This window comes from Oncorhynchus nerka, linkage group LG13 (genome assembly GCF_034236695.1).
Source record: "Oncorhynchus nerka isolate Pitt River linkage group LG13, Oner_Uvic_2.0, whole genome shotgun sequence".
NCBI classification, from domain to species: domain Eukaryota; kingdom Metazoa; phylum Chordata; class Actinopteri; order Salmoniformes; family Salmonidae; genus Oncorhynchus; species Oncorhynchus nerka.
In genome coordinates, this window is record NC_088408.1 from 28,808,086 (window position 1) to 28,832,528 (window position 24,443).

The 24,443-nt window shown below is 42.3% G+C and overlaps 2 protein-coding genes across 2 annotated transcripts in view; both read left to right on the forward strand.

The window, feature by feature from the left end:
• Positions 1–423: 423 nt before the first annotated feature.
• moxd1l (monooxygenase, DBH-like 1, like) lies at positions 424–7,847 on the forward strand. The gene is made up of 12 exons (XM_029676393.2): positions 424–967; positions 1,681–1,827; positions 2,731–2,883; positions 3,389–3,472; positions 3,602–3,757; positions 3,860–3,962; positions 4,177–4,349; positions 4,538–4,629; positions 6,245–6,341; positions 6,444–6,634; positions 7,088–7,196; positions 7,285–7,847. Exons 1-12 carry the CDS (start codon positions 701–703, stop codon positions 7,480–7,482), a joined length of 1,770 nt encoding a protein of 589 aa, XP_029532253.1. The 5' UTR covers positions 424–700; the 3' UTR covers positions 7,483–7,847.
• An 8,097-nt stretch (positions 7,848–15,944) lies between these two features.
• Positions 15,945–24,443, forward strand: part of rps6kc1 (ribosomal protein S6 kinase polypeptide 1) — a 54,533-nt gene continuing 46,034 nt past the window's right edge. The window contains exon 1 of the mRNA XM_029676389.2: positions 15,945–16,158. Within this exon, the coding sequence (XP_029532249.2) occupies positions 16,057–16,158 (102 nt within the window). The 5' untranslated portion in view covers positions 15,945–16,056. The remainder of the gene's footprint in view (positions 16,159–24,443) is intronic.

The window sequence follows — 24,443 nt, forward strand, 5'->3', positions numbered from 1 at the left end:
TTTATACCCTTGTAAGAGCATGGGTCGGACCAACTGGCCAATCAGAGGCTAGAAACACTGTATGCCCATAATGTCCAGGAGGCGGAATTCTGTACAGTGCTAATGTGGGCATGTTTACTGAGAAAAGATGGGGGCTGCCCTCACCAGATATGGGTTTCCCACACTCGGCTCCTGCCTTGGGTGCAATGTGGAAAGGTGCATTGGGCCCAATGTGTGGAGCCTACACATTGTCCCAATGTGAACATGTTTGTTGGGATTCCTTCCATTCTTTTGGATCAAAACATACAGAACTGTTCACCTGTTCCCCAACTCCAAATCAAAGGCATCCCTCCTCTCCTCCTCGTATCATATATCACTCCTACAGTATATGACTCCAGACTCAGGACTTCCAGTAATCCACTGACAGTGTCATTTCGGCAGGAGGGAGATGTGGGAACAGGTTTATATGAGGAAGGAAGGAGGAGGTAGGAAGGACCCAGGAGGAGGTGAGGAGGGTGGCAAAAGGAGAGAGAACATCTGAGATAAGTTAGAGCTAGGGAGTGTGTGTGAGCGTGTAGCGACCCTGTAGGACTCTGTTGTTTGAGTGAGTGAGTGTGTATCAGAATCTTAGCGGTGCTCCGTAGCTAGAAACAGCTGTTTGTTTGGGAGTGTGTGTCTCTCAGCAGGTAGAGGTCTCAGTATCTGAGGGTGACAAGACAGTATGATCCCTCTACTTCTCTTCCTGCTCCTGGCTTGGCCTCCAGGGACAGGGGCACAGCAGGACCCACTCATGCCCTTCATGGAGAAGCTTGACGCAGACAGTAACGTCATCCTGAAGTGGGGGTTCAGTGAGGTCCAGGGCACCATCATGTTCCAGCTGACCGCCAAGACCACTGGCTGGCTGGGATTCGGGTTCAGCCCAAAGGGAGGCATGGCTGCATCGGACATCGTTATGGGAGGGGTCGGACCAAATGGCACCTATTTCATGGTATCTAAACTATTAACCTGTTATTCTAGTTTCTAATCTATTACTATTAGACACAAGAGAATGAGTGGTAATGTATTGTAGTAGTTGTTGTTCTGTTACGCGCAGGAATAGCAGTAGTTATATTGTAGGGATAGAAGTAGGCTACTGTAACAGTGAAGTGGCTATAGTAGTAGCAGTAATCATGATTATCTAGTTCAGTGTTTCCCAACTCCAGTCCTCAAGTACCCCCAACAGCACACACTTTTGTTGTTGCCCTGGACAAGCTCATCTGATTCAACTCATTAAGGACTTGATTAGTTGAAAAGTTGAATCAGGTGTGATTGTCCGGTGCTACAGCAAAAATGTGCGCTGTTGGGGAACACTGATCTTGTCATATGGAGTTTATTTTTACCTTTATTTAACTAGGGAAGAACAAATTCTTATTTGCAATGACGGCCTACAATGGGTTAACTGACTTGTTCAGGGGCAGAATTACATATTTTTACCTTTCGGTTACTGGAGGCTACCTGCCGACCCAAAGAAGGAGGAGTTGTAGGTGTATTGGTTTTCAACACCTGCAAACCGTTGGAAGATTAAATTACTATTTAAAGTTACCTGTGAATGTGTTGCTCCTTCAGAAATGCCACAACATTTTTGTTTAACAACACAGAACTCTATTAAGCTTCATATAGACTCCAGATAACTTCAGTATTTCTGTGTTGTCTCTCTTTCAGGATTATCATGCCACAGGGAACTCATTTCCCCTGGTGGATAAGAAACAGAGCTACACCCTCCTGTCCCTGACCGAGGCAGATGGTCAAACCACCATGACCTTCAGGAGGCCCATCCAGTCTTGTGACGAGGAAGACTTCCACATCACCGTAAGTCAACGTTTTCACACAGACACAAACTGTTAACAAGTCATCTGTACTAAAAGTCTTGAAAGGATTGAAGAGGAGAATCATGTTCCGTTATCATGATTGACTATTTCTATTCATAAAAGGTTAGTTTACAAATATCTAAGCAACCTAAGCCGGTTGTGAGAGTTGTTCCCTTTTAACCTAAATAAATGTGTTCTTTAATAACACATAGAGTTAGTTAGTTTCTCAAGTGATGGTGGGCCAAAATATCCTTTCCCCGTCTGTTGCCATGGTAATAATGGTATGGCCTTCAGGCGCTCACACCCCTGAGAAATAAGATCTGCTCCTATGGCCTTTCCCATGGTTCAATGGCGAGATTAAGGTGTGATACGTTCCATTGTTTGGACCACAATCTTTTTACACTATTGTGGTCTGGAATTTCATTGTTGTGCTTCATTGTTTGTACTTTTACATCTTCTCATAATCTCACAACAGGCCTCCATGCAAAACTCCAATTTCCTCCTAATCCCCGGATTAATTTATCGTCTGTTCAGTGTGTTCAATCTAATGTACCTGCTCTTTGAAAGCACTCTGGAGACCATCTCTGGTTTACATGCACCTACTGATTATTTTATTTAGAGTAATTCAACACAATTAATGAGGGGATTGGAACAATGGCCTAAACACAGGGAGGCAGGCAAACATTTTCAAAAGTGAGCAGTTGTAACCCTAGATGGTTCACAAAAAACAGCATTAATAAAGACAATGGTGCCATAACAAGTGTCAAAACACCAATGTCACTAAATTATGCAGGCCCTACTAAGTGTCTACTGGCTTCTAGGCCTTTTCTTCACACCTAGTCCTCACTCTGTGATTTTTGTATGTTTTATGTCAATTGATGTTGTTGTTCCATCCTTCTCATAGGACAGTCCAGTGAAGCTGATCTATGCCTATGGTACGTCTGATGACATAAGGTACCATGCCAATAGAAGGGGGACCAAGGAGGTCAATCTACTCAAGTTCATGCCCAGATCCAGCCCCACAGAAAGCAACTATCTAGACTTCGTTGTGGAGAATGTAAGATTGACCTCACACACATGTCCTGAAGGGGAATCATCTATTTCCTCTAGATCAGGCACAGCAGGACTTTTAGTTTGATGTCAAATATTTTACTTTACTCCTGGGGTGGAACAGGTCAAAGATGATTGAATGAAATTAATTTGAATTCATATTGTGATATTGAATATACAGGAGGTGGTATCTTTAGTCTACAACATGTGACTGTGGAACAGAATGGACTGGCAACACTTATACTATTAAAGTGGTGCTCCAGAACTTCTGTATAATTTCAGACAGTAGTTTTCAAAGTGGTGCTCACGAGCCAAGACGGGTCCCTGTTTTTTGTGTACTACTTCATCCGTTTTGTATGAAATGTTATGTCCTGCAAATTCTTATTATCATCTGTTATTTTCTTTGCAATTCGTATGATAGGTTATGAATCCAATTCATACAATATGTTACAAATCTGTTGTACTTAAGATCCCGGACTGCATCGTTAACACTAGTCCTTCTTCCATTGCAGGTTACTGTCCCTGCCGAACGTACATACTACCACTGCAAAGTCATGAAGGTGCCAAAGCTCAACGGCAAACATCATATCTATCGGGTAAATGAGCCCTCTCTCATTTCATGGTCTAATCATTTTGCAATTACATCATATGTTTGTCATTGGAGTCATCTCTTCCCTCTCCCTGCGTCTTCTCTCTATGCCTCCTTCTCTCTCCCTGTCGCTCAGATTGAGCCGGTGATTGAGCACCTGGACCTGGTCCACCACATGCTTCTCTATGGCTGCCCCTCCTCTGTGAACCAGACCTACGAGAAGAAATGCTACACGGAAGGATCAGGGGAGGACTGCATCAAAGTGGTGTCTGCCTGGGGGGTGGGAGGAGGGGTGAGAGACTGCCCCCTTCTGAAAACATTAATATACACACATGCATGCATGAACACACATGCTAGTCTGATCTCTGTCTCTACATTGTCTTCTCCATTCCAGGCTTTTGAGCTTCCAGAAATAGCTGGGATCCCTATTGGAGGACAGAATAATGATGAGTTCTACAGGCTGGAAATTCACTACAACAACCTGGCCCAAGAAGCAGGTAACCATTCACTAGCTAATAATTAAAATGTTCCAATCCACTAACACAGGATTAACAGGTTTACCCCGCTCCAATCTTGATGAAAGGTGAAACATGTGCTAGTCCTTGAACAGAACAAAGCCTGCACACCCTGAGGTTCTCCAAGACTTGGATTGAATTTAGCGATCATCTAAAGCCCTCATCATCATGTCTTCTCCTCTGTCTCCCCCTGCAGGCCGGAGGGATAGCTCAGGCCTGAGGCTGTACTACACTGCCCAGCTCAGGCAGCATGACGTGGGCATCATGACTACAGGCCTAATCGTGGCCATTGGCTGGGGCTACGCTATCCCTCCCAATGCCACAGCATTCCACAGCTACGGCCTCTGCAACACATCACACTTCTCAGACGTACGTTCAGTGCCCTTTGACACTAGATTGAAGGATGGTTGATTTTGATGACATTGTAGAGCAGATTGTCGTCAAAAAAGGAAAGCGCCAGCTTACTCTTTCCTTTCTGGTATACTATGCATAGCCATCTCTGAATTCAACAAAACAGGATTTTGTTCAAAATGAGCCTGCTTTCTGTCTTTCCCCAGATCATGCCTGACCCTGTCCCTGACCTCTCTGTGTTCTCCGTGGCACTGCACACTCACCTGGCTGGGAGGAAGGTGCAAGCTGGCCACATCAGGTGAGAGAGAGCAGCGGGGTCGTAACTTATACTTGGGAAATTCTGAAATTTCATTTTTGTTCCCCCCCAGTTCTATCATTGGAATGCGATACAGGGCAACTGTGCGCTTTAGGACCATGAGGACTCCTCCGAGTGGTTGGGTAGGCTGTTTGAAGTGTTTATCCGACTGGAAAAAACAAACAAATATATACTTTTTATTTCTATATATATATATATATATATATATATACAGTGGGGCAAAAAAGTATTTAGTCAGCCACCAATTGTGCAAGTTCTCCCACTTAAAAAGATGAGAGAGGCCTGTAATTTTCATCATAGGTACACTTCAACTATGACAGACAAAATGAGGGGAAACAATCCAGAAAATCACATTGTATGATTTTTAATGAATTTATTTGCAAATTATGGTGGAAAATAAGTATTTGGTCAATAACAAAAGTTTCTCAATACTTTGTTATATACCCTTTGTTGGCAATGACAGAGGTCAAACGTTTTCTGTAAGTCTTCACAAGGTTTTCACACACTGTTGCTGGTATTTTAGCCCATTCCTCCATGCAGATCTCCTCTAGAGCAGTGATGTTTTGGGGCTGGGCCACTCCAGGACCTTGAAATGCTTCTTACGAAGCCACTCCTTCGTTGCCCGGGCGGTGTGTTTGGGATCATTGTCATGCTGAAAAACCCAGCCACGTTTCATCTTCAATGCCCTTGGTCCCAGCTCTCTGCAGGTCATTCACTAGGTCCCCCTGTGTGGTTCTGGGATTTTTGCTCACCGTTCTTGTGATAATTTTGACCCCACGGGGTGAGATCTTGCGTGGAGCCCCAGATCGAGGGAGATTATCAGTGGTCTTGTATGTCTTCCATTTCCTAATAATTGTTCCCACAGTTGATTTCTTCAAACCAAGCTGCTTACCTATTGCAGATTCAGTCTTCCCAGCCTGGTGCAGGTCTACAATTTTGTTTCTGGTGTCCTTTGGCAGCTCTTTGGTCTTGGCCATAGTGGAGTTTCTTTAAGAGGCTCCTCTGTCCTCGACTCGTTACTTGTATTAATGGCACCTGTTTGAACTTGTTATCAGTATAAAAGACACCTGTCCACAACCTCAAACAGTCACACTCCAAACTCCACTATGGCCAAGACCAAAGAGCTGCCAAAGGACACCAGAAACAAAATTGTAGACCTGCACCAGGCTGGGAAGACTGAATCTGTGAGAGCAAGAAATCTTGCTTGTTTGTAGGTGACCAAATACTTATTTTCCACCATAATTTGCAAATAAATTCAGAAAAAAATCCTACAATGTGATTTTCTCTCTCTCATTTTGTCTGTCATAGTTGAAGTGATGAAAATTACAGGCCTCTCTCATATTTTTAAGTGGGAGAACTTGCACAATTGGTGGCTGACTAAATCCTTTTTTGCCCCACTGTATATGTCCCCCCCAATTCTAAAACCAAAGTTGTGTCCCTGGAGAGAGGACAGCCAAAAATATGATCCATGATACCAGCCTATGATATGACCCGTACATGGTCTCATTGTCTGGATAATTAGCGATAAGCTTTGATGATCCTTCTGGATGATTCTTCACTCTCACCACTGATGTGCTCTTGATTCTAACCTCCACAGGAATGGAGAGCAGATTGACTTCCTGGGCTTGGATGAGAACTTCAACTTTGAGATGCAGCAGGCCACCAATCTGGGAAATATTAAGACCATAAAACCAGTGAGCATCCACGTATTTCCTGTATTTCAAATGGGTGTCATGGATGAGTGGTATTGTTAGTCATTAGATCTTTCTTAAAGCAGTATCTCTTCCCCACTGCAGGGCGATGAGATTGTTGTGGAGTGCACCTATAACACAACCAATCGCACAGGAATCACACAGTTAGGGCTGGCCACCACTGATGAGATGTGTCTAGCCTTTGTCTTCTACTACCCAGCCATCCCCGTCACCAGCTGCTGCAGCCACCCTGACATGCATGCATACATGGCCATGATGGGGAAGACAGTCAACCAGTAAGAGCCTTCACATTGTCACAGTTTTCACCCACACATTTACATTTTTAGACTGATACTGTGCCTGTTTGTTTTGGTGGCTAGTTACGCATGACTGTATGAATGAATGAATGAATGAATGGAAGAAAAAAAAAGGTGTCAAATCACCAATTGGCAACCCATCCCTTATGGGATTAAGTGACACAAAAACAAACATTACCATAATTCACTATAGTAATTAAATGATAATTCTTCTTCCGGCGTTGTCTGCATTGCGCATCACTTAAAGGGTGAAAAAAAAAATAATAAGTAAATCAATACATAATAGTAAGTAAGGTAATCCAAAGAATAATTACATCCCTAGAGCAGTAAAATAATATTAATGTAAGTCGCTTGGATAAAAGTATCTGCTAAATGGCATATATTATATTAAGTTGTTACATGTAAACCAGAATGACTTTGTGTGCCCCACAGAAACATTGAGGAGATTTTGAAGACTGCAGCTTGGGACCAGTCGTCTACTGCCGTGCACGAGGCCACAATGAAGAGGGTCCCTCAGATTGGGTTCATCATAGATGTCAATGTAAGCATCCACTCAATAAAAATGTAAATGCTCATGCTGTCATTTCAAAACATCCTCTCAATCCATGTCATGTTTGTTCCTTCTACAGAAAAACTACTCCATGTATGAGGGAAACATCCGCAACATGACGGCTACTCTTTCAGTGAGTTGCAGGAGTGATTCATCCTTACAGGCTGGGCCCTTGGAGCCATTTAACTACAACACGTCCCCCAGAGGAAGCGGTTCCTGGGTCGTGACCTCTGCTGCTGGAAGTGTTTTCCTGATGCTCTGGACGACAATGCTATAAGAATCCGTCCAGGCCAAGAGAATAAACATCAACATATTATTACATTTCGCCCTGCTCTGGGTAGGTCCCTGAATGTTTTTTTTGTCCATTATATACATCCCCCCCCCCCCCCCCCATTCATGCTCTAATGATTACAATGAATTAATCAAAATAGCCACTGGCTATGCCTATCTAGCATTGATTGCTCTTTGATTGCACTACATTAAATCAATCAAACTTTGATTTTGATGACAGGTCTTTGTTTATTCATGGCAATAAATATTAGTCTGGAGCTTCCATGATATTTCTGTAAAGTAGGTCTATTCAATGTTACTGCATATGTTTGAACTTTTGTGATTAGATTAAAATGTGTTTCATCACCTTGACTCTCTTTGTGTCTGTCTTCTATTCTGTTTTATCTCATTGGTCTAAAAATCAAAATCATACCTGCATTGTGGTTGAGAGAAATATTGACTCATTAAGTGGAGTAAGGTACAGATTAAAGGTGTCATCTCTGGCATCTCGTCAGACATGGATGCTTCATGGTTCATGATGAACATGCCAGGAGGGGTAGATGCAAGTTGCTTGACCCAAATGATAGACTTCTCTCCGTCTATCTGTTCCCTTTCAGGGGAAAGGGGATACCTAGTCAGAAGCACAACTGAATGCATTCAACCGAAATGTGTTTTCCACATTTAACCCAACCCCTCTGAATCAGAAAGTTATGGGGGCTGCCTTAATCGACGTCCACGTCATTGATGCCCAGGGAGCAGTCGCTATTGGGAGAACAGCATATTTTTCCACCTTGTCGTCCCAGGGATTCGAACCATTGTTACTGTCCCAACACTCTTCACCGCTAGGCTACCTCAATAGAACACTGAGTCGCATTCTCACGAGCTCGACTGAAGAACTTACAATCAAGCCTGACAAGGCCAATGAAAGCCGTGCCTCGCTAGAAGCCCCGCCTTCCACAGGTGATAACACTGAGGCTCTGATTCATTCCTTCAATTTTGCTCTTCACATTGAGCTGAGCAGAACAATTCAGTTACTTAGACTGCTTGTTTATCATACTTTGCTGTAACTAAACTCTCCTTTTGTGGTTGAGTCCCCCTTTGGATGTTCCGTGATAAAGTTTGTATTTTGTTTTCGTAGTTTCCTACCTACAAACCAATTAGTTATTCTTCAGGTTGCTACGCCTGGCTATAGCAAAGAGTGAGATGGCTAACGCGAACGAAACGACAAAAGCCAACAAACCGGGTTCAGGTTAGAGACCATGCGCCCAGTCATGCGGTTACACCATATCAACAAAATATACTCATGTTTGTTGTTTTGTATTGTCTCGACTTGGTGCATGCTCAGGCTGCCCTTGCTTTAACCAGTTCACTTGCACATTGTCACCGGCTGCTTGGTGTTTCCAATAGTGACCGTCCTCTCCCGGAGGCCTGTCCCTCGGCTGAGTCTGAGTTGTGGGATGCGGGATGGATTTGGGTCTTAGGTCGGATCAAATGTCTTGTTTAGCCTGGGCTTGTTGCATGCAGAAGCTGCTCTCGCTCAACCTGGGTCTTGTGCGCATTGTCGCCGGTTGCGGGAGGCTACTCTTGAAGGGAGAGGTCGGCCAGGTTCGGTGGGGACTCCCTGCCTTCTGTGCCTGCCTTGGTAAAGCGCCACTTTCCTAATTTCCCAGACTTGGTCAAAGAAGGGTCCGGCTCGCCTCAGTGATCTGGTTCTATGAGACTGTTGAGACAAGGTTAGATAAACACTGCATAGCATGTTAACCAGACTAGCTAACTTGCCAAGGCATGCTAGCTAATGCTACTAGCTATTCCTGCCTCCCCACGGTGGCATTTAAGAGGAGCTCTGTCTTATCAAGGTTGAGCTTGAGGTGGTGGGCTGACATCCAAGCTGAGATGTTTGGCAGGCACACAGAGATGTGCGTTGCTACCTGAGTATCAGAAAGGGAGGATGAGAAAATTAGTAGAGTGTTTTCTGCATAGCAATGATAGGAGGACATGTGAGGATATGATCGAGCAGAGTGACTTAGTGTAAAGAGGAGAGGGCCTAGAACCGAGCCCTGTAGTACAAACCCATGGTGCAGACACAGGATGAGATGAGATGCCCAGTCCTGAGAGGGTGGAGAGGAGGATCTGATGGATAACGGTGGCGAGGCAGTGGATATATCTAGGAGGATGAGAACAGAGGAGAGAGAGTCAGCTTTGGTAGCCTCTGTGAAACAATGGAGAGGGGTGTCAGTTGAGTGAGCCTCCTTGAAGCCTGACTGGTTAAGGTGAAGATCATTCTGAGAGACATAACAAAGGAGTTGGTCATAGACAGCACACTGAAGTGTTTTGAAAAGAAAAGAAATAAGGGATAATGGTCTATAGTTTTTCATGTCATATGGGTCGAGTGTTGGTTTCTTGAAGAGGGAAGCGGCTTTGACCATCTTAAAGTCAGAGAGGACGCAGCCAATGGTCAGGGATGAGTTGATGAGGGAAGTGAGAAGGTCTGCAGAGAGGTCTGGAGAAGGCAGGAGGGGATTGGGGCAGGTTGTCGGGCAGCCAGACTTCACTAGTCACAGAATTTAATCTGGAGAGAGAGGGGAGAAAGAGGTCAAGGCGTAAGGTAGTACTGTGTGAATGAGACCAGTGGACTCAGTAGGACTGAGAGATGGACTGAGAGATGGAGGATTAAGGAGGAAAAAGTGGAGAAGAGCTGGGGCTGGAACCAAAATGATTTTCCAATCGTTTAGTTCTATACATAATTCTATTTTTTTGTTCCGTTCCATTGTTCCGAACACCAAAAGAAAGTTCTGAACCGGTTCAAACCCCCAAAATTGACAAGTTAAATTGTTCCTTTCTGTTATTTTTTTTTTTTTTAAACATTTAACTCAACATTAAATTACTTCACAATCAGTGCAGATAGAGCAGCTTGCTATGGAGCGGGCAAGCTATTTACATGCATTGGACAGAGAAGTGTAGGGCAGGAGACGTGACTGAAATTTGGCAGTGGGGAGAGCGTGAGAGAGGATGGAGGTTATCTTGTTGTTATGAAATGCATTATCTGAATTGCGCCCACAGAGTTATACCTACGTAGGACCGGCTTCTATAAAAGAATGTTGAATATCATTGAACTTCAAAGTTGGCTTAATGATGGACCAAAACTAGCTAGATAGCTAACAAGCTTGTGTGTGCACAGCGGCGCCAGAATTAAAATAAATAACACATCTTACCTTTTTGAAGTTAATAAATCCAATGTGAAATGTAGTATACTCAACCAGCGTTGAAAATGTTAATCCATTCTTTTCAACAAAAAAAAAAATCTCTCTCCTTAATTTCTGAATCACTCTTGTAACGTCAGTAGTAGGCTTGTAGACTATGCTGGAATAAGACACTGGAATACGTTTCTGAGTGACAAACTGGTTTCCTTGCTTTTAAAATAGATGTTATTTTCTGGAACAGTGTATATCACTTTCATTTCCAGTGCTGATTCTGTCCTCGAAAAAATTGGTTTTCGGTTCTGTTCCCTGAACCGGTTCCAACCCCTGGAGAACAGTTTCCCAGGGTGGAGGCTGAGGCTTGAAATGTTGATTGATAGAAAGCGGCTTTAGCAGTAAATACAGAGGAAGAGGAGGGAGTGGAAGGATGATAGGTCCTCCGGAAAAGGAGTTTTCCGCCATTTCCGCTCAGATGACTGCAGCCTTGTTCTGTGAGTACTTAATGAGTTACTCAGCCACGGAGCAGTAGGGGAGGACCGAGCCAGTCGGGAGGAAAGAGGACAGTGAGTGATACTTATTTTCCACCATAATTTGCAAATAAATTCATTAAAAATCCTACAATGTGATTTTCTGGATTTTTTCCCCTCATTTTGTCTGTCATAGTTGAAGTGTACCTATGATGAAAATTACAGGCCTCTCTCATCTTTTTAAGGGGGAGAACTTGCACAATTGGTGGCTTTTTTTAAATTACTTTTTTGCCCCACTGTACATGTGTATTGATTTTAAGAAAGGCATCGATGTTTATGGTTAGGTACATGTTCGCGAATGCGCTTGTTAAATCATCACCCGTAGGCTAGCTAGCAACTTACCTTGGCTCTTGCTGCACTCGCATAACAGGTAGTCAGCCTGCCAAGCAGTCTCTTCGTGGTGTGCAATGTAATCGGCCATAATTGGTGTCCAAAAATGCAGATTACCGATTGTTATGAAAACTTGATATCGGCCCTAATTAATCGGCCATTCCGATTAATCGGTCGACCTCTAGTCCTGATATTACTCCTGTGTTGTGCTATCTTTGTTTTCAGAGCTCGTTTTGTTTTTCCTACACAGCATAGACCACAAATACACTTAATCAGGTATATCATTTTTTTAAACGTGAGACATGTAATGATTCCCTTAATCTTAATGGCCTTGCCCGTAATAGGGTGATTGAACATTGTGCATTTGTTCGTAAAGTTGCAGGGGTTACATCCACCACATCAATAGTTACCATCCTGCACATTGTCTAGAAAGGTACTACGTGGCTCTGGTGGAAGATCAGACCTTCAGACGCGCCCCCAATGATGTGGTCGAACTGTTTACCAAGTGGGGAGTATTGAAGGAAGCATTGAGCGCATTGGTCAGGAAATCGGAGAGGTTTGGGTGTGAGGCTGTCATCCTGGGTCATATTTGTATAAGTTCCCTTGCGTCATGCAGCATTTCTTTGGGTAAGGCAGCTGTCTGAAACGCTCATCCTGATAGTCGGCTTGTTTGTCATAGTCACTCTGTGTACCACAAATTCTGCGTATGCGACTGTATTGGCTAATGGGGAGGCTTTTTCGGGGGGGGGTGGGGGGTGGAAGATGTCTCCTCGTAACAGGGAATTCCTGTCCATCGCCTCCCTGTATAGATCCACGCTAAAACCACGCCACTCCCTCTTAATCAAAATGTCACAAAAACATATTTCATGCGCATCAAAGGTGAGGGTGAATTTCACCCAATCTACCTACCTCATCCCCATACTGTTTTTATTTTATTTACTTTTCTGCTCTTTTGCACACCAGTATCTCTACTTGCACATCATCATCTGCTCATTTATCACCCCAGTGTTAATCTGCTAAATTGTAATTATTCGCTCCTTTGGCCTATGTATTGCCTACCTCCTCATGCCTTTTGCACACACTGTGTATAGACTTTATTTTTTCTACTGTGTCATTGACTTGTTTATTGTGTTATTGACTTGTTTATTGTTTACTCCATGTGTAACTCTGTGTCACACTGCTTTGCTATATATTGGCCAGGTCGCAGTTGCAAATGAGAACTTGTTCTCAACTAGCCTACCTGGTTAAATAAAGGTGAAATAAAATAAATAATTAAAAATGTTCACTGCTTGTATTGACGAAGGAGTGGAATCGATGAAGTTCCTCTGCTGTTCCCTGGAATAGAACAAATATGTCATTTGTTTCCAGAGTGATATGGCACAAGAATGGATAGTTAGGGCTGAAAATCACATTCTACTCAAACAACCCCACATACATGGCATAATTCAGTGACATTTTGCTACCCATAGCAGTTATCTTCTGTTGAATGAACATGAAAAAGTTCTTAGTCAGAACAATCTCAGCAAGTTCAACAATAGAGTTAGCGCTAGGGAGTGTACCAGTGGGTCGTTGACTAAGACAGTGTACCAGTGGGTCGTTGACTAAGACAGTGTACCAGTGGGTCGTTGACTAAGACAGTGTACCAGTGGGTCGTTGACTAAGACAGTGTGCCAGTGGGTCGTTGACTAAGACAGTGTGCCAGTGGGTCGTTGACTAAGACAGTGTACCAGTGGGTTGTTGACTAAGACAGTGTACCAGTGGGTCGTTGACTAAGACAGTGTGCCAGTGGGTCGTTGACTAAGACAGTGTGCCAGTGGGTTGTTGACTAAGACAGTGTGCCAGTGGGTCGTTGACTAAGACAGTGTGCCAGTGGGTCGTTGACTAAGACAGTGTGCCAGTGGGTTGTTGACTAAGACAGTGTGCCAGTGGGTTGTTGACTAAGACGGTGTACCAGTGGGTCGTTGACTAAGACGGTGTGCCAGTGGGTCGTTGACTAAGACAGTGTGCCAGTGGGTCGTTGACTAAGACGGTGTGCCAGTGGGTTGTTGACTAAGACGGTGTACCAGTGGGTCGTTGACTAAGATGGTGTACCAGTGGGTTGTTGACTAAGACAGTGTACCAGTGGGTCGTTGACTAAGATGGTGTACCATGGCTTCTAGGCTTCCCTGATGGGGGATATTAGTATACAGAGATTCAACATCAAAGCAATCCATAAGCATCTCCACACTGATATTGTGCATTGTCTTGAGGCTGTTAATCATGTCCATAGAATCACGTACATATGCAGGGAGTGACACCACACTGGGTTTTAGAAAGAAAATCAGAGAAACATATTTTTCTACCTATCTGCAGTATGTTTCTAGGAAGGGATATCTGTATCTGGGAGGACAAAAGGTGGATTTGGCTCGAAATTGGGTATTGGTTCTGTGGGAAATGCCATTCGCTATTGTGTCACCCATAACCTGAACACTCGTCTCACCCATACTTGACACATCCACATTTTAACTCCCCAAGTCTCAATGTACAAAAGAAAAAGGTGGAAAGAAATTAATCGAAATCAGGCGTCGGGTGGTTGAATTCGCCCAGTACAGTATGAGTGGTGAGCCATCGTCAGGAAGTCAGCTTATCAAGGTGTCAAGCTAATTTAACTCTCCAAAGGAACCTGGTAGGCGATAGAATGGACACGTGACAGTGACAGCATGGAATTAAAATGAGGAGAAAGACAGGTGAGAGTGGGAAAATAGAAAATCTCCACTTAAGAGAAATAAGTAGCCCTGTGCCAACCCCGGCAATGATCAGATGCTCTCGGACTATGAGAGAACACATAGTCAGATGACGAGAGAGCAGGTGGAGTAGCAGTGTTCTCTGGGGTAATAGATGTCTCTGTCAGGGCCAAAAGGTGTAGGGACTGATGGGCAACATAGGCTGAGATTAACTGTCTTCTTGACCGCAAATCGGCAGTTCCAAACGCTGCACTGGGACTAGAAATTCCACATGGGTTGTGCGAGCAGGATACACTAAATTAGAAGGGTTGTAGTCAATGGGTAGGGAGTGTATGTACAACCTACAGGGAGAGAAGTGAACAGGGATAGGAAACACACACACACATAACAAAGCTACAAAAGAGCAAAATGAGATCATCAGAAGAAAGATAAGATACTCAAGAGAGAGAGTGGTGTGGAGCCTTCCTCTCTATCCTTCCTGGAATAACCAAGTTATTAATGCCCCCTCTGTTAATCCGGGACCCTTGGGGTCCCTTGGGTTTCAAGTGTTTTTTTGTCAAATTTTAACCCGATTAAGAACCAACCCCTCAGACAATCGACAGAGTAAGTTCAAATATAATTGTATTCAGTATTTGTGACAGACAAGGGATGTTTGGGTTTTCTTCCATGTTATAATGCGTGGCTATGCTGGACAGCTTGGACAGGCAATGGAAAGCATCTCCACATTGGGACTACCTGTAAGGGTGAAGAAGGTCGCAGTAGGTAGGGCTATCCATCAGGTCTCCTATGTGGAGGCTGTGGAAATAGCTGAAGGAGCGGGTGGAGATGAGATGGTAGTAGATACTGTTCAAGTTTGAAATAAGTCTAGAAAGATCAACATCATTGTTTCTGCAGCTAAACAATATCCGGGATTAAACGATTTCACATCTGAAGAGCTCCATGGAGTACTGTCTCGAGTAGTCCCAGCCTGAGTAGGGAAGTTTGAGTTATCAAATGACTGAAGGAGTGGGAAGATTTTTCCTGATAATACTTTTTAGTTTTTGTGAACAATTTTTTTTATCTTCCTGTAATGGAATTTACTTTTCATTTGTGAATGTATCCCTTATCCCTTCATCCCTGGTCCAGTTGGTGTGGGAATGCAGCTCTAACTGTTGTTTGCAGACTGCTATAGTACCGAAGAAGAATTTGAGGAGCCGGTCTTTCGGCGTGTCATTTTGCAATATGCAGCCAAAGATTTGTACAACTAACCCACGATAGTTACAAAAATCTGTCATAGTGGGAAAAACAAGCAAGGAGGTGATCAGAGACAAGCACGAACTAATGAGATCATATTGGCATTTATTCGCATATTTCCGTTAGGGAACGCCCACTTTGAAGTGTGCGTGTGCAATAACTCAATTCGACCTGGCACTCCTAAACGACACATTTAAAAAAAACTTTGGCAAAGGGTAAAGTCTATAAAACGCAGTCCACTGTTTGTTACAGATTTTAGTTTCGGAAACAGTTTGGGAAACTGTATGGAGATCAAATGTTTCATCGATGAGAAAGTTATCTGAATGTCGGCAAAAATCCATCTCACTCCTTATTCCCCCACTGCTGACCACAGTTGTTGGGTTTATTCTCGTCCCATTAGTTGGATGTGAGTGGAAACGCCCACCGGATACTTCACATTCATACATCCGGTGATTTATCTGTCTCATTGTTCTATCTCTGTGTAGCAGCTGCTATCTGGAACGAAGCAAAGCAGCCCCGGCTTTTTAGACTGGGAATCAGCTGGCTAGCTAATGGCTATGCTTCAATCAGAATGATATCGCAGCGGGAACGAGGAGAACTTGCACGTTTTTATACTGTTACGGACCCTAAAAAGCACAAGAAAGGCTATACAGTGTACAAAGTCACTGCAAGGGTAAGTTGACAGAGGCTGTGTTGTTGACAGCTAGCTACCGTGACGTTAGTTAGCAGCTAGCTAGCTAACGTTATCATTGTTGTAGCTACGACAGGAGAAAACAACTGCGAATACTATTCATACGGATATGTTGTAGTTGATAAATAACGACGTTTTAAACCTTATGTTGGCTGCTTATATGTGACATTTTTCAGTTCACCTGCTAACTTGCTCCCATTATTAAGCTAATGTTAACTAACTAGCTGTCAAACTAGTGCCTAGCTTGCGCTAGCTAATAACTAGCTCGTTTTTGTCTGACAATGGAGATAGAAAGCTGCCTAGTTAGCCAAGCTCGGTGATAACAAGATCAAGAGAGGAGATTACATTGAATGCCACCTTCTGTCATACCACTATATGCTAACTAGATAGTTAGCTAACGTCAGTTAACTAACTGTTATTGACAATAAAGCTAACTGAACAGTGTGCAATCATGAGACCAGTAAGAAGCTGTCACTTAACCTTGCTGCTGCCCCAGTATCTGTGCAAGCCTTTAGAGCTGTCGACGATGAGTATGACGTCTCTCCCCTCTAACGCCCAGGAAGCCCCCATTCAAATTCCAATTAGATAACTCTGCATGCGTTATAATGCCAAAATACTTTAGTTACTCACCAAATATGGGGTTTCGCTGAGTAACTATCTTAATTTACTCCCGTTATGGCTGGTATGTACTTCCAAAAAGGTCAATGAACCGAAAAAATGCCTCTTTGGCAGTGGTGGAAAAACGACTAAATTGTCATACTTGAGTAAAAGTAAAGATACAGTACCTTAATAGAAAATGACTAAAGTAAAAGTCACTCAGTAAAATACTACTTGAGTAAAAGTATTTGGTTTTAAATATACTTAAGTATCAAAAGTAAGAGTATAAACCATTTCAAATTCCTTTTTTAGGCAAACCAGACAGCACCATATTTTTATTGATGGATAGCCAGGGGCACACTCCAACACTCAGACAATTTACACATGAAGCATTTGTGTTTAGTGAGTCTGTCAGATCAGAGGCAGTAGGGAAAACCAGGGATGTTCTCTTGATAAGTGAATTGGACCATTTTCCAGTCAAAATGTAACGAGTATTTTTGGGTATCGGGGAAAATGTATAGATTAAAAAGTACATAATTTTATTTTGGAATGCAGTGAAGTAAAAGTTAGCAAAAATATAAATGGTAAAGTACAGGTACCCCTAAAAAACGACTTAAGTACTTTACACCACTGATCTTCGACACCTCTAATGTGTTGGGCTGTTGTAGACTTTCGATCTGTGCTTAGCAGTAAGGTTATAGCTCCTCAGAATCCTTGCGACGTGTATGCTTATACAGTTTCATTTAGACCTTATTTGGAAGTACATACTGGCTGTGATGCTTGCAGAGCTGTCTAATGGGAGTTTCAATCAGAGCTTCCTGAGCGTTAGAGAGGATACACGTCATACTCATTCATCGTCAACATTTCTAATACATAGATACTGGGGCATCTAGTTGCATACATTTTACTATTCAGTCTCAGTAAGTGCTTATGCAGCATGAGAGAAACTGCAGTCTATGCAATTTATTGTCTAGCAAAAGTAATTCCACGGCAACGACCCAAAGTTACCCATTGTGCAAAAGTAATCATCATCATTGTTGCATCCAGACCCACTCCCAGAGATGTTGACGCTCTACCTTTTAGTTTGTATTTCACATCAGATTCAGAAAGGTCACATCCCAGCAACACAGATTTTAGCACTATCAGATATTATTCTCCAAAGGGAACCATATCAAGTCTTTCCAATGGCTACAATACCACACAACCAGTTCAGTGTCACACACGCGCACCCATACAAATGAAAAAGGGTTGATTTTTGTCACAAAGGTGCTGATGGGAGAGAAAGGGTTATATCATTTCCTCGTCTGTCTGGCTCTGTCACTGTGAGTGGTGCAAGAGGTCAGAACACTACAGGGTTTTGAAACTGGGACACTATCAGACAGAATGAGTCGTCAGTCTGCCCACAATGTTCTAAGGAGAGGGACCGAAATAATGAATGAATAAATAGATGCTTCCATACCCACCGCTGCAGTTTTTTTCTGTATCAGAAATGGGCTTAGGTGGTGGGTGTGACGGGGCGTGGCAGAGGGCAGGGCAATGAGCATAATTGGTCGTTGGCGGCTACATTTTAGAGAATTTGAGGCCCCCATCTTTGTGCTGTAGAGACATTTTTGCATTCAGGACTATTTCTTGTAATTCTATACATTTCTCCATGGAGCTGAGATATTTAGTACATTTTTAAGTTAATTTCCTGCAGTTCTACACATTTTGCTATGCAGCTAAGAGAAAATGTAGCATTTTTAAAGCTAGTTTCCTGTAATTATTTGCATTTTGCCATGTCTATTGCTGTTCTTTTGCTCGACAATAATAATAAAATGAATATTGCTAAATTCATATTTTTTTTGCATTTTCAATTCTCTCTGACTGTCTAGCTTTTATTTTGGTGATTGTTCATTCTCAAATGTTATATTAAAAAATATATATGGGTCCATTATCTTTTCTACATACTTTATATCTGGTTTTAGTGGTTTAAGTTGAAACTTAGAGTTTTTCTAACCTGAAAAGTAATAATAATAATTTAAAAAACATTTTTTACGCTTTGGACTTTACCGTGAAATGCTTACAAGCCCTTAACCAACAGTGCAGTTTAAGAAGAGTTAAGAAAATATTTACCAAGTAGATGAAAACAAAAAGTAATACAAAGTAACACAATAACAAGGCTATATACAGGGGGCACCGGTACCGAGTCAGTGTACGGGGGTACACGTTAGTTGAGGTAATTTGTACATGTAGGTGGGGGTGAAGTGACTATGCATAGATAATAAACAGCGAGAAGCAGCAGTGTATAAAAGGGGGGGGTCAATGTAAATTGTCCGGTGGCGATTTTATTAATTGTTCAGCAGTCATATACCTTGGGGGTAGAAGCTGTTGAGGATCCTTTTGGTCCTAGACTTGGCACTCCGGTACCGTTTGCCGTGCGGTAGCAGAGAAAACAGTCTATAACTTGGGTGACTGGAGTGTCTGCTAATTTTATTGGCTTTCCTCTGGCCTATTGTATAGGTCCTGGGTGGCAGGAAGCTTGGCCCCAGTGATGTACTGGGCTGGTCACACTACCCTCTGTAGCGCCTTATAGCCAGGTGCCAAGCAGTTGCCATACCAGGCGGTGATGCAACCAGTCAGGATGCTCTTGATGGTGCAGCTGTAGAACCTTGTAAGCATCTGGGGACGCATGCCAAATATTTTCAGTCTCCTGAGGGGGAAAAGGTTTTGCCCTCTTCACGACTGTCTTGGTATGTTTGGACCATGATGGTTTGTTGGTGATGCGGATACCAAGGAACTTGGAACTCTCGACCCACTCCACTACAGCCCTGTCGATGTTAATGGGGGCCTGTTCGGCCCGCCTTTTCCTGTAGTCCACGGTCAGCTCCTTTGTCTTGCTCACATTGAGGGAGAGGTTGTTGTCCTGGCACCACACTGCCAGTTCTCTGACCTCCCTATAGGCTGTCTCATCGTTGTTGGTGATCTGGCCTGCCTCCTTTAAAAGTTGCGAGCTTGCACTGCGGGACTTAGAGGTACCCAGCAGCACGGCCTCATTGCTCCAGAACACCACAATGGGGAGTTAGAGCACTCATGATGTATTTCGTCATATAAAAACCTTGGGACCCAATCATATCGAGTGGTTCCAATGACGAATTTGACACGAGACACCCGTCCCTGGGTGAAGATGGCTGACAAAACATTACGGTGGAACCAACTGTAAGTAGTTATGTCATAACGAGTCAAGCAAAAAAAATGACAATTGAGAGGAATATATTAATATAGAGACAAACATTTGTGCATATTTTTTTGTCATAAAGTTCATTTACGAAAATCGCTATTTAGCAAGTTAGCTAACATTAGCCAGCTAGCTAGTGTTATGACAGGAGAATTAATTTATAATTCGTGTTGTTTAATGTTTTAGGGACTCTCGAGAGAACCAGCGAACCAGGCTGTCATCTTGTGAAACAGTGGCTGTAAAGAATCTAGCTCGATAAAGCATTTACTGCAAATGGAATGTACAATTGTGTAAGTTTGCCTTGCAGCTGAAGTAACATAGATAGCTAACTTTTTACTTGCATAATTGTGTAGTGGAGGATAAAAATAACTGTATGCCCATTAATTTGTAGCTAGCCGCAGTATGTAGCCGATCTGTGTATGGACCCTAAAACGTTCTGAACTAATATGAACTAATATTCATACCAATCTATGAACCTCAGCTATCATAGTTGTTGTATCAACTTCAAGTCTGAATGGCACTAATGAAACCTAGAGTAGAATATAATAACTTTGTGCCAAGGATGCATGTCCTATATACGTACTGTATGTACTCCTATATTTGTACTGTAGTTATTACCACGCATGAGATTCCCACATTGTAGCCTGTACATTGAATATATTCACTGATCATGTACTCTTCCTTGGCAAATAAAGGTGCAGTTCAGGTATGAATTTCTGAGACATTATTTTTCAGTCTTATCAAACTCCATAATTTGAATGAAGCTGTGTCTGCATGTATGTATTACAATTATACACTTCAACAGTGTTTACCACTCCTGCTCCTGGGACATCAATGATTACACATTGTAACTGCAATAGACTAGAAACATGATTAAAGTAAAGGCTGACTTGTAATTCAGAAAAAAAACTATGCATATCTAACTCCCTTCATCTGCATTAATCTGAGGACACAGGATAGTATTTCAATGAGATGCTTAATTTCAACCAGAGAATGTGAAACGCTTTATTGAAAGAAGTTCATTATCCAGGTGTTATAAATACATAATACATGCATTATAATTATGATAATTGTAATATATTATAAATACAAGTTCAATCTGTACTTCAATGCACATATGGTGTGCATTATAAAACGAGAAAGAAAGACGAGGTGGGGAAAGGGGTGTAGAAGACAAAGGGAAAGATGTAAGAACGGTGGCAGACAGCATGTGATTAATGAATTACAGTGCTACCTTTATTCTCTCAGTTCATCACAATTGTGGTGTCACCTAACCTTTGGGCCAACAGGGGGCCCAAGGCTGGTTATCTTAAGAGCAGGTGAGGTGGCGATGATGGGACTGGCTTCCTCTCTCACATCAAAACATACCTGCAAACGAGAGACAGATGGATAGAGAGAGCATGATTAACCTTGTTTTTTTATTCTAACACAGTCAGTCATCATAATCATCAGGAGATGATATGCAAAACTGACCTTGGATCATTAACTCTGGGACTACTACATCTCCGTCTGTATTTCAATGTAAAGCATCTCTTTAATAATACTTATTTATTATTTATTACTTATTAATAAAAATTATGACTTGGCAGCAAGAGATAGTCCAGTGAAAATGGCTGTGTTTATGTGGTGTAAATCTGAAAATTAGCAGCTGATATCTTAAGTTTTTTTAAATTAATGCATGTGAGACCGGTTCCATGTACTACAAGACAGGCAGAGATGAAGAGAGAAAAAGAACACAGAACAGTTTACCTCTGGTTATGGACACTTTCGCCAGCAGTAAAGCTTCCACGGCTTGTTCATCGGACAGTGAACATCTGGCAATATCTACATTTTTGACCCCTTGATCAGCTCGCTCTCTGAAAGTAAAGAAGAAAGCTTATTTTTTTGTAGATATGAAAACAATAACGGATATGACCAAACTAAAGCAGCAGATGTCATTTTCAGGATACGTCAATACAGCGTAGAAAGCTTAACACCAGGCTGGTATTGTGGTTGTTCATTAGGTGATGAGAAATATGCCATGATACCTGCACCATCTACACACTGCGAAGACTCGCTAACTCTTCGTGACAGACATATTGTGTTTTTTCATCCTTCTGTAAAAAAAGCTAGCCATTACACGGTCATGAAATATGACTATATATCCACTTGGAAACAAATATGACATGGCCTGCTTATGAGTTTCCATTAAAGAAAGTTAGATTAGTTCAACTGAAAATGGCGAGAGCAGGTGTTCATAGCTAAATGCTTTTGTTTAGCTTGAGAATAATAATTGCATGATTTTTCATTCTACGGTATGTATGTTATCCTGTTGCGACTCTAGGGGCAGTATTTTCATTTTTTAGGGAAAAAAACGTTCCTGTTTGAAACGGGATATTTTTTCAGGACAAGATGCCAGAATATGCATATAATTGACAGCTTTGGATCGAAAACACTCTAATATTTCCAAAACTGTAAAGATATTGTCTGTGAGTATACCAGAACTGATGTTGCAGGCGAAAGCCTGAGAAAAATCCAATCCGGAAGTGCCCCATATTTTGAAAGCGCTGCGTGCCAATGAGTCCCCATTGAGCTGTGAATGTGCTATGAACCAGCTTACGCTTTCTACATATTCCCCAAGGTGTCTACAGCATTGTGACGTAGTTTTACGCATTTATGTTGAAGAATACCCGTAGGGGGCTACATTGCGCAAGTGGTCACATGATGCTCCCGGAGAAAATCTTGCGTAAAGTACAGAGGTAGCCATTATTCCAATCGCTTCTACTGAGAAACCAATTGTCCCGGTGGATATGTTATTGAATAGATATTTGAAAAACACCTTGAGGATTGATTCTAAACGTTTGCCATGTTTCTGTCGATATTATGGAGCTTATTTGGAATTTTTTTCAGCTTTGTCGTGACCTCAATTTCCGGTCGATTTCTCAGCCAAACGTGAAGAACAAACGGAGCTATTTCGCTTACAAAAATATTTTGTGAAAAAATGAACTTTGGCTATCTACCTGGGAGTCTCGTGAGTGAAAACATCTGAAGTTCATCAAAGATAAACGATTTAATTTGATTGCTTTTCTGATTTTCGTGACAAGGTTGCCTGCTGCTAGCAAGGCATAGTGCTATGATAGGCTATCGATAAACTTACACAAATGCTTGTCTAGCTTTGGCTGTAAAACATATTTTGAAAATCTGAGATGACAGGGTGATTAACAAAAGGCTAAGCTGTGTTCCAATATATTTCACGTGAGATTTTCATGAACAGAAAGATTTTCTAGGAAGATTTATGTCCGTTGCGTTATGCTAATTAGTGTCAGATGATGACAACGGTCCCGTTCACGGGATGGGGTGTCACTAGAGGTTAAATAGTAGAATATTATGAACTGACACTGAATCGTAGGAGCTAACTACTAGCTATGTAAAAGTTGGATGGAAGAACGCTTACATGAGATGCCATCATCACACAGTCCTCCTTCGTAGGTGTCTGCTATGACTTCCTTTGTCGGAAAAAGGTTGCTTTCAGAATAATTATTTTTGATTGAAAATAAGAAAGTTTTGCTCTCGACACGAAGACACATGTACCTCCATAGCATATAACAATTGGCCTGTGAATAACCACACCTTCATACAAATGTGCTACTGTATGCAGATTTCTTGGTGCACAACCGAAGATGCTGCCATATCCTATCAGCACGCCCGCAAGCGAGCCACTCAGGCACAGAATGATGATGTGTGGAAGAGGGAAAGGAACGAGATTGGAACAACAACACTTTGTTGCAAGTTGGGGACGGGGGCTAACAGCTGAACAATAGACTATTGAACCTTTACTAAAGAATAGTCTAATAGCCGAGCTAGTTGTGAACCCCCCTGTTATCATAGACCAGATCTGCCCTAACGACCAAGGGGGTAGCTTGCTCCTCAATGTAATAAAATAATGACCTTTCAAATAAGTTACCTTACACGTTATGTTGGCTGACAATTTGTTAGCTACACTGTCCTTACGGAGCATGTTACAGCATTATGTACCGGTATGTTAGTTAGCTACCTAACGTTAGTAGATAGACATCAAACTTTCCAGTATATTAACTGTAGGCTATCTAACTATCCAACGTTTATTGACTTGATTATTCCCGTCATTCTTAGCTTAGCTAAATGTTATAGTTGTTGTGCGTTCTCAATGGACATGCTTTCGTAAAGCAATGGACATGCTTTCGGGTGCTTTCGTAAACTTGCTCTGGCCATCTACATCGATTTCACTCTCATCTGTGTACCAGAGAGCAGAATAATAAGTTTACGACTGCTCCACCGGTTGAATATGGCCGGAAAATGGTCAGATTGATCTCATTTGTGTCTGGAAGTAGCTAGCAAGCTAGCCAATGTTATCGAAACGGTCTGAATTTTACAAATGGACAATCTGACAACGCTCTGAATTTATGAGCGCCACGTTGTACAGCGCCATATTTTCTGT